Source organism: Trichosurus vulpecula, chromosome 3, assembly GCF_011100635.1.
Source record: "Trichosurus vulpecula isolate mTriVul1 chromosome 3, mTriVul1.pri, whole genome shotgun sequence".
NCBI lineage: Eukaryota > Metazoa > Chordata > Mammalia > Diprotodontia > Phalangeridae > Trichosurus > Trichosurus vulpecula.
This window is the reverse complement of record NC_050575.1, coordinates 327,552,667-327,566,225: the sequence shown is the minus strand read 5'-3', so window position 1 is coordinate 327,566,225 and position 13,559 is coordinate 327,552,667. Positions and strand designations below refer to the sequence as shown.

At 36.3% G+C, this 13,559-nt stretch overlaps 1 protein-coding gene across 1 annotated transcript in view; it reads left to right on the top strand.

Moving 5' to 3' along the window:
- REL (REL proto-oncogene, NF-kB subunit) overlaps positions 1–13,559 on the top strand; it is a 58,741-nt gene that overhangs the window by 16,170 nt on the left and 29,012 nt on the right. Inside the window, exon 4 of the mRNA XM_036748737.1 lies at positions 3,397–3,488. Coding sequence (XP_036604632.1) covers positions 3,397–3,488 — 92 coding nt within the window. The remainder of the gene's footprint in view (positions 1–3,396; positions 3,489–13,559) is intronic.

Here is a 13,559-nt window from a genome sequence, read left to right as displayed (position 1 = left end):
GAATTTTTGCCCACTTAAACAGCTGTTCTTGGCAGAGTTAACACTATACTGGAAACTTAGGTTAAGATCCTAAATTTTCTACTGAAATAAACTGTTGTTAAATAACTTAACCTTGACTTGAAGTTTTTCCAGTTTATGGTGTGGTGTGCCACAGCTTGAACTCCATTGGCATAGACTTTGTGATAATGAGTAAATCACTTAATTTTATTTTTGCTTAGAGAATTTCAGTAAGTGAGTTTATCAAAGCATGAAGTGATTTTGATATACATTGATGAAAATACCATTGAAATTATGAATCTTTAAAAGTATTAAAATAGTATTTAGCTCTAGTAGTGAATATTCCACTGAATATCTTTTCATACTTACGGATTGTCCTTTCTCTTTTTTAATATTTGTACAACATTAAAATACTTTTTAGATGTTAATTACTTCAAAAATGATTATTTGCTTTCTTTTGTGAATGTGCCTTTTTTCTTATCATACCCCTTTCTCCCTTTACCTTCTCCTTCACCTCCCCAATCCTTTCTAATTTTTCTCCCTTAATCCTCCAAGATTATTCTTTTCATTTTGTTAATCATAGTTTAAAGCCTTGTTTCTTATAATCCATAGATTTACCTTTGAAAATAAATTGTTCACCTATAGAAATCAGAGTACTAAAAATTAAACTGATTGTAGTAGATAATTGGTGAAAGAGTAGTATTTACTGTAGACATTTATATGCGACACCTAAAAATGTTAACTGATAGAAAAATGTCTTTTTAAATGACTTTTGGTTAGTAGATGTATTATTTAGTTTAATGCCCTTTAGAATCTCTAATTATGTAATTATTATCAAAATAACCTATTAAAAGTTAAAATCCATTCAGGATAACACATTTAGCAAATTCAAGAATCAGAGTCCTGTCTGTACTCCTTTTATGAAGTATAATCCGTTAGGGGCTTATGTGAGAGTTTGTGCCTTGTAAAAATGTTCACTGTGGCTAACATTGTTGAAAATGATGAATGTAGCTAGCGTCTTTGGTGCCTTCAGCCTTTCAGTTACGTGCTCTTCTTTCGCCTCCACGCCCCTCTTCCTCTAGTCCTTAGCATCTTCATTTTCCTTTCTCCTTCATCTCTCCTGCCCAGCCCCTCCACTCCCAGTTAGAACCTGTTCTTAGGAAAGTATGTGAAATCCATTCTTCATAAGGTTTAATAACAACAATTACTTAAAATGTTTGTGAGGGTAGGCTGGGAAGAGGAGGAAGAGGAAATAGAGTGGAAGAATTTGCATATTCACTGGAATAAAAGCTTTCAAAGTAAAATTTTTTTTTGTTCAAACAAATTGGTATTTTTTAGAAGACCAGGAAACTGGCCTGGTGTCTTTGAAATTGTGTTTACCGGGAGGCATTTGTTTTCTCCATCCATGAATATGTTTCTGTGACCATAAAAGTAAGATGTGTAAGTAATGTGCACTGATATTTCTGATGGGCATTTATGACTCTAATAAGGGGCAGCAGACTATTTTCAAGCAAATAAATATTACAATTGGCAGTAGAAGTAGCACTGTAATTTACAAATTTACTAATTTGTCATTTTTGGCTTTGGATACATATTAGCCATAACACATCAACTGTTTATCTGCGTAAAGGATATAATGTGTTTATACTTTGTAATTTATTATTAGTTATAAATACTTTGTGGATTTGTAGTCGTTTGGGCATCATTTCATTTCATATCCCATATTTCTTGGCTTAGGGTAAGCTACAAATGGAAAAAGAGCTAAAGAGAATCTGAGTCATGAGCAAAACCTGTTCCCCTTAACGTTACTGTCTCCTGGATTTGTAGTATTTGTTATTGGAATGCTAAGCTGACCAGACTGCCTTTTTTCTTCCATTCCTGAGATGAAAAAGAAAAAATTTTAATGTATATTACTAATACAGTGCTTAGGATTTTCAACTGATTTTTGTGAACCCATAAAAAAAACTTGTTCAATGTCAGTAATACTAGTGGTGTACCTTTATTTTTTGAGGGGGAAAATGAGATCATTTTACTTTGGATAATCATAAAATCTGAATGTGTATTTACCTCGAAGGATATATAGAGAGGCAGTGTAGTCTAGTGGAAAGAACACTGGAGTGAAAGTCAGAACAAAATTCGAATTCTGCCACTAACTAGATGGGTTAGAGAAATTTGGACCTTAACAAATTACTTAAGTTCTGAGTCTCAATTCTTCATCTCTGAAAGAGGGGGTCAGACTAGATATGTTCTGACCTATGATGTTACAATCTTTACTGGTCTAAAATTATATGAAAAATGGTGAAGTCTAATTAAATAATATATTTAGAAATTACTTGATTTTGTTTTCAAATCAGTATTTCACTGAAGAGCCCTTTCCTGTAGAAAAATTTGAAAGACAGCCTTAGAATCTCTGGATAAAGCTAGGGATACTCTTGAGGAAAAAGTGATATTATTTCAGGAATTTCAACAAAGTGGAATCTTTTACAGAAAACACAGCTTCATTAAAGAGACAGATAAATGGAACTTCAGAGTAATTTCAGGTGCAAATTAAGCAAAGCTAAGTGTATATGAATTGGGTTGTTTTCTGAGAGTATTTGGAGGAAAAGATTAGTGGTAGTTGAGAGGGCCCATAAGAAAAGCTTGCTTGAATTGCTAAATAAAATTTGAAGGAACAGTAATATTATTATAGCAGAGCTTTGCTTCCTTGTTCACATCCACCAAACTTTAATGATGTAATGGTTTTTCCATGTGGGACTATGTATGACTGCTGGTGGTGGTGGGGGAGTCCCCTGGCGGTGATCTTTACTAGTCACATGCAAATGAGTAGTGTTGATAGTTATTCAGAACTTTTCCATAAATGTGACATTTTGAAACTTTGTAAATCTTTAATTTTAAGTATCAAAATCTCTTAATTTCCCATTGATTCTTCTGAATGATGTTACTCCCATATTGATAATAAATAATGTTGTTGATAATGAAGTACTATGTACAACAAATAATGTTTCACTGTTGTCTAGGACCACACATTCTAAAGTGACATGATATCAACTATTCACATCCTTTGCAAGTGCCTATTAGTCACTTTTTGTGATTTTTAGTCTTCTGATCTTAGTGATTACACTTTGTTTTCTAGGTTGGTAAATTTGACATGGACATATTGTGAGAATATAATTAAAAATATCTTGTGTAAAAATGTACATTCTATTTCTTTTTCCTTTTAATGTATACTTTAGAAACTTAACATTACTTCCCTTTTGCTTTCTGTCACTTTTGGATTGCCATCTGTTAGTATTAAAGTGAGTAATTTTAGTAGTGCTCAGTAGGTCATAGGACATCATTCTTGTTTTTGTGATTTAAAAAATCGTTTACTTGATAGTTCTTTTTTTTGCTCTGTTCTAGTTTTCAGAATTTGGGGATTCGATGTGTAAAGAAAAAAGAAGTTAAAGAAGCTATTATTTCACGAATTTCAGCAGAAATTAACCCTTTCAACGGTGAGTGTATTTTACAAGGCTAGTTGATGACATGATTGGTCTGACAGCCATTGTTTTGCAAAATTCTTCATAGAAATGTATGAGTATTATAATAATTTTGGTAAGATGAACCAAATTCCTTTTCCCTATTTTCTCTACCATTTTCTGGAACTTCCAAGGTTCACAATCAGAGAAAAAGTTTTAGAAAGTGAGTATTGTTATGGATAGAAACATACCTTTGTGCCCTTAAAAAGCATACAGTCTTAATGGAGAGACAAGACTAACATATGAATTAATAGCAAATGATATGAGATATCTTAATCAGTAGTTAAATTTCATATTATTGACCAGAAGTATTATAGGAATCCATAGAAGAAGTAGATTTGTGAGATCTGGATTAGTTGGTAAGGGGTTCTTGGTAGAGATGAGATTTGAAGTGACCCTGTAAGCACTAGTTGGATTTAGATAGATAGCAGAGAAGAGGGGGTGGGGTAAGCCTTCCAGGCCAGGAAAATACCATGAACAAAGTTCAGGCAGGAATGAGCACTGTGTTTTACAGTGACAAGAGTCAGGGGTGGGGAACCTGCAGCCTTGAGGCCACATATGGCCTTCTAGGTCCTTGGGTGTGGCCTTTTGACTGAATCAAAGTTTTACAGACCAAATCCTTTTATTAAGGGGATGTGTTCTGTGAAGTTTGGATTCAGTCAAAGGGCCACACTTGAGGACCTAGAGGGCCACATGTGTCCTCGAGGCCACAAGTTCCCCACCCCTGGACAAGATCATTCTGTTTTGAATGGAGAGAATGTGTTGGAGAAGAGTAGAAAATAAGGTTTGAGCCAGTAATGAGGGACCAGATCTTGAAAGTCTAGAATATGAATTTAGATTTGGTGCAGTAGAAAGTAAGGAAAGATGAAATATTTTTAACTATGAAAATAGCATGACAAAAGTGGTTTTTGGGCAAAAATAAGTCAGGGAGTAGCATGCGGAATGGCTGGAGTGAGGAGAAGCTGGAGGCAAGGGAGTCCTCTCAGAACCTTGTAATGAGCAATCTAGGAATGGGGGTCTGGGTGAGGGCAATGGTGGCAGCATGAAGTGATACTGAGACCTGTGTGGTTGGGGTACCATTTGCTAGGTCCTGGTTACTCATCCTCCACATCGTCTTCTGCCAGCCTCCCTTCCGCAGAGCCCCTCTAGTTCAGAAACTTACACCTGATGACCTCCTGACTAGTTTCTGTACTTTAGTCTCTCCTTCAAAATACCCTGTTCCTTGCCACCAGACTAAGCTTCTAAGCTTCTTCAACACTTTTATCATATTGCTTTTCTGCTCATGGTTTCCCCCTGCCTTTAGAATAAAGTGTGACTTTCTCAGCTTGGTATTCAACACCATGACCACTTGCTTCCAATTCCCTCCCCCACCCTGCCCCCACCACTCCTCCACCCCATTTACTTCTCTGAAACATTGTGCTTTCACTCCATATGTTTTCCTGCCTGGGAATTCTCATTAATTATCAAAGCTTCACTCAAGATCTGCCTCCTCCATAAAGCTTTCCTAGACTTACTGCGATCTCTTCTTCCTCCGAATTCACAGCACTTATTATATAACTCATTTGCCAGATAATCACATCTAACCTTTCTTTTATTGTTGTTGAATTTTTGTGATTTAAAATTTCACATATTTGTCTTATCTAGATTATAAGTGGTCTTAATTCTTTGCATCCCTCATAATACTTAGCAGAGTTTTGTGCTCATAATATATGATAAATAAATTTTTGATTGATTAATGGAGGAGAAAGCTAAGTTGGTGATGATTCCAGTGTTTTGAGCCTAAGTGCCTAGGGAAACTGCTGGTGACAGAGACAAATTGGGATGGGAAGCCAGTCTTCTTTCTGGGAGGGAGGATGTTTCTTCTGAATATGAATCATAGCATCACAGAGCTGAGATGAGCCTTTTACAGCTAAGGAGATTGAGATCTAGAGAGGCTAACTGATTTGCTCACAGTCACAGCAAGATATACAGGATTGAAATTGCAGTATGAAGACAGAACTATCCTCGTGTAGGTAGTATAGACATCTAGATGTGTCACTGAGTGGTTTTTCAAACTGGATGACACTTTAGATAATTGTTTTAGTTTAAGTGAAAAACTGAGTTTTGGGGGAAAATTCATTAAACAGATCATATCTCAGAGAAGTCACACTGTTTTGCCTACCTTTTTCCATGTTGGCTTCATTCCATATTCCGATGGGAGCTTTATGGTAGTGGTAAAGATTATCATGTGATTTTTTTATAAAACTTAAAATAAGAGATTAAGATGTTTATTTGAAATCTTAAAGTTCTGAATTTTTCAGAACCACAAACAAACCTTAAACTCATTTTCATGTTGAGCTTATTTCCCTTCTTGATCATTTGAGCAATTTTATATCTCTTGTAGGTGAGGTTGTTTTTTTAAAAATGTTTTTGGTATCTTCAAGACACAGATGGCATTCATTAGTTCAGTTTCTCTCTTTTTAAGAAATATTTTATTTTTTCCCCAATTACATGTAAAAACAATTTTTTTACAGTTTTTTGAAGTTTTGAGCTCCAGATTCTACTTTTCCCTCCCTCCCCTGTCCCTGAGATGACAAACAATCTGGTATAGGTTATACATGTGCAATCATGTAAAATATTTCCATATTAGTCATTTTATACAAGAAGACTCAAACAAAAATAGAGAATGAAAGGAAGAAAGAAAGAAAGAAAGATGGCTTCAGTCTATATTCGTACAATATCAGTTTTTTCGCTGGAGGTGGACAGCATGTTTCATCATGAGTCCTTTGGAATTGTCTTGGATCATTGTATTGCTGAGAATAGCTAGGTCATTCATAGTTCTTCATCGTACATTATTGCTGTTACTGTGCACAACATTGTCCTGGTTCTGCTCATTTCACTTTTCATCAGTTCATGTAAGTCTTCCCAGGTTTTTCTGAAACCATCCTGCTTGTCATTTCTTATAGAATGGTAATATTCTATCACAATCATATACCACAACTTGTTCAGCCATTCCCCAAATGATGAGCATCGCCTCAATTTCCAATTCTTAGCCACCACAAAAAGAGCTGCTATAAATATATTTATACAAATAGGTCCTTTCCGCCCTTTTAAAAAATCTCCTTGGAATATAGACCTAGCAGTGGTATCGCTGGATCAAAGGGTATGCCTAGTTTTAGAACCCTTTGGGCATAGTTCCAGATTGTCCTCCAGAATGGTTGGATCAGTTCACAACTCCACCAACAGTGTATTGGTGTCCCAGTTTTCCCACATCCCCTCCAACATTTATCATTTCCTTGTTTGTGATATTAGCCAATCTGATGGGTATGAGGTGGTACCTCAGAGTTGTTTTAGTGCATTTCTCTAATCAGTAGTGCAAATTCTATAATTAGGAAGCTTTATATCTATAGCAATTGGTAAGACAAGAAATGGTTCTTCTGTTTGTATATTCTTAAATAAATGGGCAGCTTGGTATCACAGTGGATAAAGCGCTGGTCCTGGAGTCAGGAGGACCTGAGACTTACTAAGCTGTGTGACACCGGGCAAGTCATTTAACCTTATTTGCTGTAGTTTCTCGTCTGTAAAATGAGCTGGAGAAGGAAATGGCAAACAACTCTAGTATCTTTGCCAAGAAAACCCCAAATGGGGTTGCAAAATCGGACAAAACTGAATCGGCTCAACAAATAGATTCAAGTAGCCTTTCTGGCAAAGTCATATAAGTGACTGTAATTTTTTTGTAGTTTGGTCAAGATAAATAGTATTCTGCAGATCCTTTTCAAAAATTTGATACATATTTTGTATTATAGAGATAGTAGTCTGGAAATAAACAAGTACAGGTGCATTTCTGTTTTCGCTGTAGCCTCATGCTTTATAGATTGTTTTGTATGGACTAATGATGCTTCATTATATTAGCCAGCCTACTGAGAGTCAAACCTTTTGTGCAAAACCCAAAACAAAACCACAGGATCAATCATTCTTGTATGAATTATGGCATCTAGCATGCGTTAAGGCCAGTCCACTTTTTCCTTGTCATAATTGTTTTAGATTTGGAATGGGGTCCTGTTAATCGATACCCATAATGGCTGCATAGCTCGGGGTTTCATGTAAAATGTTATGATACCCTGGATAACTAAGGATTGCAAATTTGGTGGTCCAAAATTAAAGTTTGGTGTTTGAGATCTTTGATTTAAATCCCTTCTCTACTTTAATTAGAATCCACTGTTCAGTATAGTATATGGAAAATGAACATACATGATAATACTGTCTTATTGTTGAAAGTTGCTTCATCTTAAGTATATAAAGTCAACTTGCAGTCAATATTTGTAAATATTCAGTGACTGGATTCCATTCACTGTCCTAATACCTCTCTTTGTTAAGTTCTCAAAGGACACATTGACACTGCACATGGGATAGGAATATGTAACATTGGCCTAACATAGTCTTTGACACTGTGGAATTTACATTTCTATCTTATGTTTCGTCTTTCTGTTTTCCATGTATGCAAGGCAGTGGCTTTGTCATAAGGGTGTATAAGCCTTTTCTTTTATAATTTAGTTTTTGAAGTTAATTGTATCACCTTGGCATGTGACAAGGAGAAAAGTCTAGCGAGGTAAGTGATCTGTATCCCCGTGCCTGGTCACCAGAGATTAGAGCCTTTTACCTTACCAAATTAACCTGTACAAAAAAAAACAACAACCAAAACCACAAGACTACTGTTGTAGCTGTGGGCTAAATTATATTTCCCTCCCCCAGTAATGGGCTGTAGAGCAGTGCAGGATGGCTTGGTAACCTTGTTTATGGAAAAGAGAAAATAGAATGTTTATGGTTTGGAATACAATATGCTGGCCAGTAATTTTATTTTACATTTTTAAACTAAAGTCTTCCTTTGCGTTCTTATTGTGTGGGGGTAACCCTGGGTTCATCCCATCCTACCAAGCCAGAAAGAATTTGAATGTGGTCCTGGCAGTGGATGGTATACCTATTATCTTAGACCAGTCTAATTACATTCAGAGAGGCAGATCACCAAGTTGGCCATAGGTTATTATTATTTTTTTTGGTCATAGCAATTCATTAAGATCATCTCTCTACTAAAGCATAGAGGGGTTGTGATTCTATCTGCATTGTTGGAAATACCTATACATATTAAATCATAGATCCTTTAAGCATTGAAGAATATGAACCTAGAAACAAAACATCCTTGTTTGTTTTGTTTTACTTTGTTAGGGAAATTTCCATGATTTTGTGGGAAAAAAATGCTGCTAATCAGTTCTTAATTTCAGTCAACCAATTAGGTCAATTTTAAATTTCATTTTAGACTTTGATCAAGTAAGTTAATGTTTATATTGTTTCAGCAGTTCATATAAAAAAACCAGAGCTTTAATTTTAGGCAGGTTGGCACTGTTAATTCAGAAGTTTCTCTCCAAATTGACATAAATATCAATCAACAAGCTTTTATTAAATCACACCACTTCCTGGTCATCTCCACACTTTACCCTCTGCTCTATCACCTTCATCTTCCTTCCACTGTAACTTTGGACTCTGTTTCTAGGTCCTTGTCTCACTCCCTTTTACCCTCCTCCCCTAGATGACTACTTACCTTATCTTGCCTCCAGGTCACTTTGTGGAAGTCTGTACACCATACCTTCTGCTCTTGGGCCATTGTCTTCTTCTCTTTCCCCTTGGACTCTCTGCCCCTGGGTCCCTTCCCCTTCTTCCCTCCCATCCTCAAGAGGTTAGTGTCATATATAGTCTGTAAGAAGAAACTGAATTATAATTAAACTTTCCTTTTTTTCTTACAGTGTTTATAAAATGGCTTACAAATGTACCAGTGTACCCCTTCTATCTGACTTGTTTCACACTAATGATATTTAGCATTCTTAAAATTTTAACAAGTTTATGTCTATAGAGCTAGGGAATATTTTCATTGGTTTTAAATTTACATTTTCAATTTCAAAAAGTCTGCCATAGTAGTGCATTATAAAAAGTTAATTTCTTTCCTTCCTACAATCTGTCACTATATGTGTATCATGTTTGTTTGTGAGTAAAGAATTTCTATATTATTGGGGTTCTAAAGACATGTTTTAAGCTTTTAATTTCAAAAAGGAGAACATAAATGTTACATCATATTCTGTCAATCAAGTATGAAATAGAATTTAAAAATAGTTTAAGAGGAATTGGCTGGATGCACGCTTCCTCTTTCATAATAGTTTATAGATTGCTTTAATACATTTATAAGGTCTGATAACAAAATAGGTGAAAACTAAATACTGACAGAAAAAAGGGATGTGGTATTTGGCTTGTGTGGCAACTACAACTTTTAAGTCATTCAAATTAGTGCAAATTTATCGAATAAAGAATGTGAAAGTTTTAAAAGGCTGGAAATTATTGAAGAAGGTTAAACCAATCACGGACCCTACCCTCTGTCTACCCAAGGAGGGAGTTGAGTAGGGATCAGTGTGACTCCTGGCAACCACCTTCGTTGCTGCCCTCTGATCTGCAGAATAAAACACAAACTCCTTAGCCTAGTGCTGGCATGTCCTTCACGGTCTGGCCTTAACTTGCCAGGGAGTACAGCTTCTGACTGCAGACCAAGATCCAGACAAGCCCTTCCTCTTGGTTAAGATGAGAGGTACAGTGGAAAGAGTGCTGGGTGTGAATCCCTGTTCTTTGTATGACCTTTGGCCCTGAGCTCCTCTGGGCTTCCATTACCTCATCTATAAAATGAAGGCGTTGGAATGATGATGATGATGGTGATAATTAACATTTATACAGCTCATACTTTGTGCCAGGCACTGTGTTAAACACTTTATAATTAATATTTCATTGATCCTTACAACAACTCTGAGAGGTAGGTGCTGTTATTGTCCTCATTTTACAGATGAGGAAACTGAGGCAGGTGGAAGTTAAAAGACTCATCCAGGGTCACTCCACTAGGAAGTATCTGAATTTGAACTCAGGACTTCATGACTCCAGGCCCTGCTGCCGCTGCACAGGACAGGTGAAGGCCTGTCTGTCGTATTTCCAGCTTCGTTTCACATTTCATTTTTGTGCAACCTGGGGATGTAGTCAGATTGAACTACTCATAGTCTCCCAAATTCAGCACGGAAGCTCCGACTCCCAGGATTTGTGCCAGTCATGGGCCATGTGTTGAATGAACTCCCCTGTTGCCTCCTTTCAAGACTTCTTTGAAGTCTTCGGGTGCTTCTTTCTGTGAAGCTTTCCTCTAAGTGTTCTCACCTCTTTGTTCCCATCATGCCTATCCGTGTGCTTGTGGCATGGCCCCAGTAGACAGATGGTACAAGGACTGTTGTATTCCTAGGGTCTAACATTGTGTCTTGCTCCTAAAAAGTACTTAATAACTATTAGAGAAGACTTCTCATAGGAGGTAACTTATACCGATACTCTGTTTTACAAAGCCTGTCCATGTAAACCTGTGAGACATTTTACAGGTGAGGGAACCGAAAGCTCAGAGAAACCCAAGTGTGAGAGGCCGAACTTCCATTATATTGTTATGGAACTAATTTTTAATACTTTGTTATTATACTGTATAAACTTAATGTGTTGCAACAAGTTTTACACACATATACACCAATGTACGTATATAACATATACATATGTGTGTATACACATATAACATTTTTATATGTATGTATCTATGTAGATATGGATATATACACATATACATACGCCCACATAAACATTCTTCTAGTCTAAACTTGTCTGTTTTATATTATATAACCTACCTGTTTTACTATTTCTTTTTGGCAAGAATTCCTTTCCTCTTCTTTATGGTCTCTTAAATAATTCATGCTTAGCTCTTGGGGTTTTGTACATAAGATGTACAGACAACTAACAGAAATATGTGACTGAAAACCATTCCCTGATAGAGAAGTGATCAGTGGATATGAACAGAGTTCTCAAGGGAATTTCATTTTATCTCTCTGTCTCCTGTGCCTGGAATGCTCTCCCTCCTCCACTCCAACTACTGACTTCCTTTAAGTCCTAACCAAAATCTCATCTTCTAAAGGAAACTTTCTCCAACTCTTCCTAATTCCAGCACCTTTCCTCTTAATTATCTCCTATTTTTCCTGTATATAGCTTGATATATTTGTTCGCGTGCTTGGCACCTAGTAGGAACTTGACAACTGTTTGTTGACTGACTTTTTCATATTATTGTTAATATGTAAGTCAATAAGCTGTGGATCATCAATATTTCTCTAATTTTGTGGAAAAATTGAATTGGTTATGGTTATGTCATAAATTTATATCAAATATACCATTATTTTGAGTTATTTTACACAATAAAAAGGTCCTATATATGCCAAAAATATTTATTGCAGCACTTTTTTGGAAACAAAGTAGATGTCTATCAGTTGATTGAGAATTATTACTGTGCTGCAAGAAATGATAGAGATGATGAATAAAGAGAAGACATGAAGTAAAAAAGGGGAAGTAAAAATAAGCAGGGCCAGGAAAACAATATACACCGTGACAGCAATGATATAAATAGGAAAGACAATAACCACAAAACAATTGAAAATGAATGTTGAGAAATTATGAAGAATAAGCTCGGCTCCAGAGAAGAGATATGGGAAGACCCCTCTCCACTTTCCCCCGCGGCTGTTGCTTCTTTGCTGAGGTGGTGGTGGAACATTGCGTCTGATGTTAGATTTTGTGTTGATCGGTTTTGCTGAAATGTTTCCTCTCTTTTACCTCTTTTTCCTTCTTTTAAAAATTGTTTTTTAAATGATGGGCTATAAAAGAATCAGGGCAGAAAGAGGATTGTAGGGGGGGAAGCCAGATGAAGTAATATCAGTAAAAATTTATTGAAAATAATTCATGCTTGGGATTGTTATATAATATCCTTAATATTGTTGCCTAAGCCACACAACTCTTTTGCCCTCTTTTTCCAGAAATATAACCTTTAAGTCATATTCAAAAAATCACTTGCCTTTTGTGTTTATACTAAATTCTTCCTGAAAGCCTCTACTAGCTATTCTTCAATCATGTCCCTTTTTGGTATAAGGCTGTCAAATATATTTAATAATCCTCTGGAGCCTCATATTCCTTTAAGTTATTTTTTTGTGCATTGTGAATTTATGAGTACTAGTTGAGAACGTCTCTAAGACTGTAAGTTGCAGCATAGATGCTGATCTGCTTTGGAAGAGGAAGTTTCTTCACCAGGGAGTTTCTTAAACCTGTGTAATCACAGGTCAGGTCCAGAAATAGAATTAAATGCCTGCTATGTCCAAGACACTTTGGCTAGGCAGTCAGCCAGTATACAGTTATTAAATGCCATGTGCCAGGCATTGGGAATACAAAGCCAGAAATGAAATGGCTCCTGCCCTCAAGGAGTGATGGTCTATTAGGAAAACAACCATACTTGTTTAAATGTATATAAAATATATACAAGGTCATTTTTCATTATGAGAGCTAGAAAAAAAGGTAATCCTACCCTTAGGGGGTGTATTATTTAGTTGGAGAGATGATCATCATAATTGAGAATTAAAAATAGAGCAGTATGTGATAAATGGTACAGAAAGTGGTAGCAATAGAAATACAGAAGGAGAGAGCACATTGGATTGGGGAGGGGTCAAGAATGGCTTACAGAGGAGGTGGTCTTGAACGGGTCCTTTAAATGTGAATGATATTTGGAAAGGTGGAGAGAAGTAGAGCTCATAGGCATCATAGGCAAGAATGTTTAAGACCTGCTTCAGGCACTAAGAAGTCTGACTTGAACATGAGGTTAATGACATCCCTCTTTCCCTCAGTATACTCCAGTGGCTCCCCGTTATCTCTAGGATCAAAGATAAACTCCTCTTGTTTATCATTTAGAGCTTGTCACAATCTAGCCCCTATCTATCTTTCCAGTCTCTTTAAACACTACTCCCCTTTACAAACTCTACAATTCAGCCATCCCTGCCCCTGTTTGCTGTTTTCCACACATGATGTTCCATCTCTCTTCTTTGCACTGGCAGCCTCTCTAATGCTTGGAATGTTTCCTCTTCTCACTTTGGCTTCTTACGATCCTGGTTTCCTTTAAGATAGCTCAAAGACACCTACAGAAAC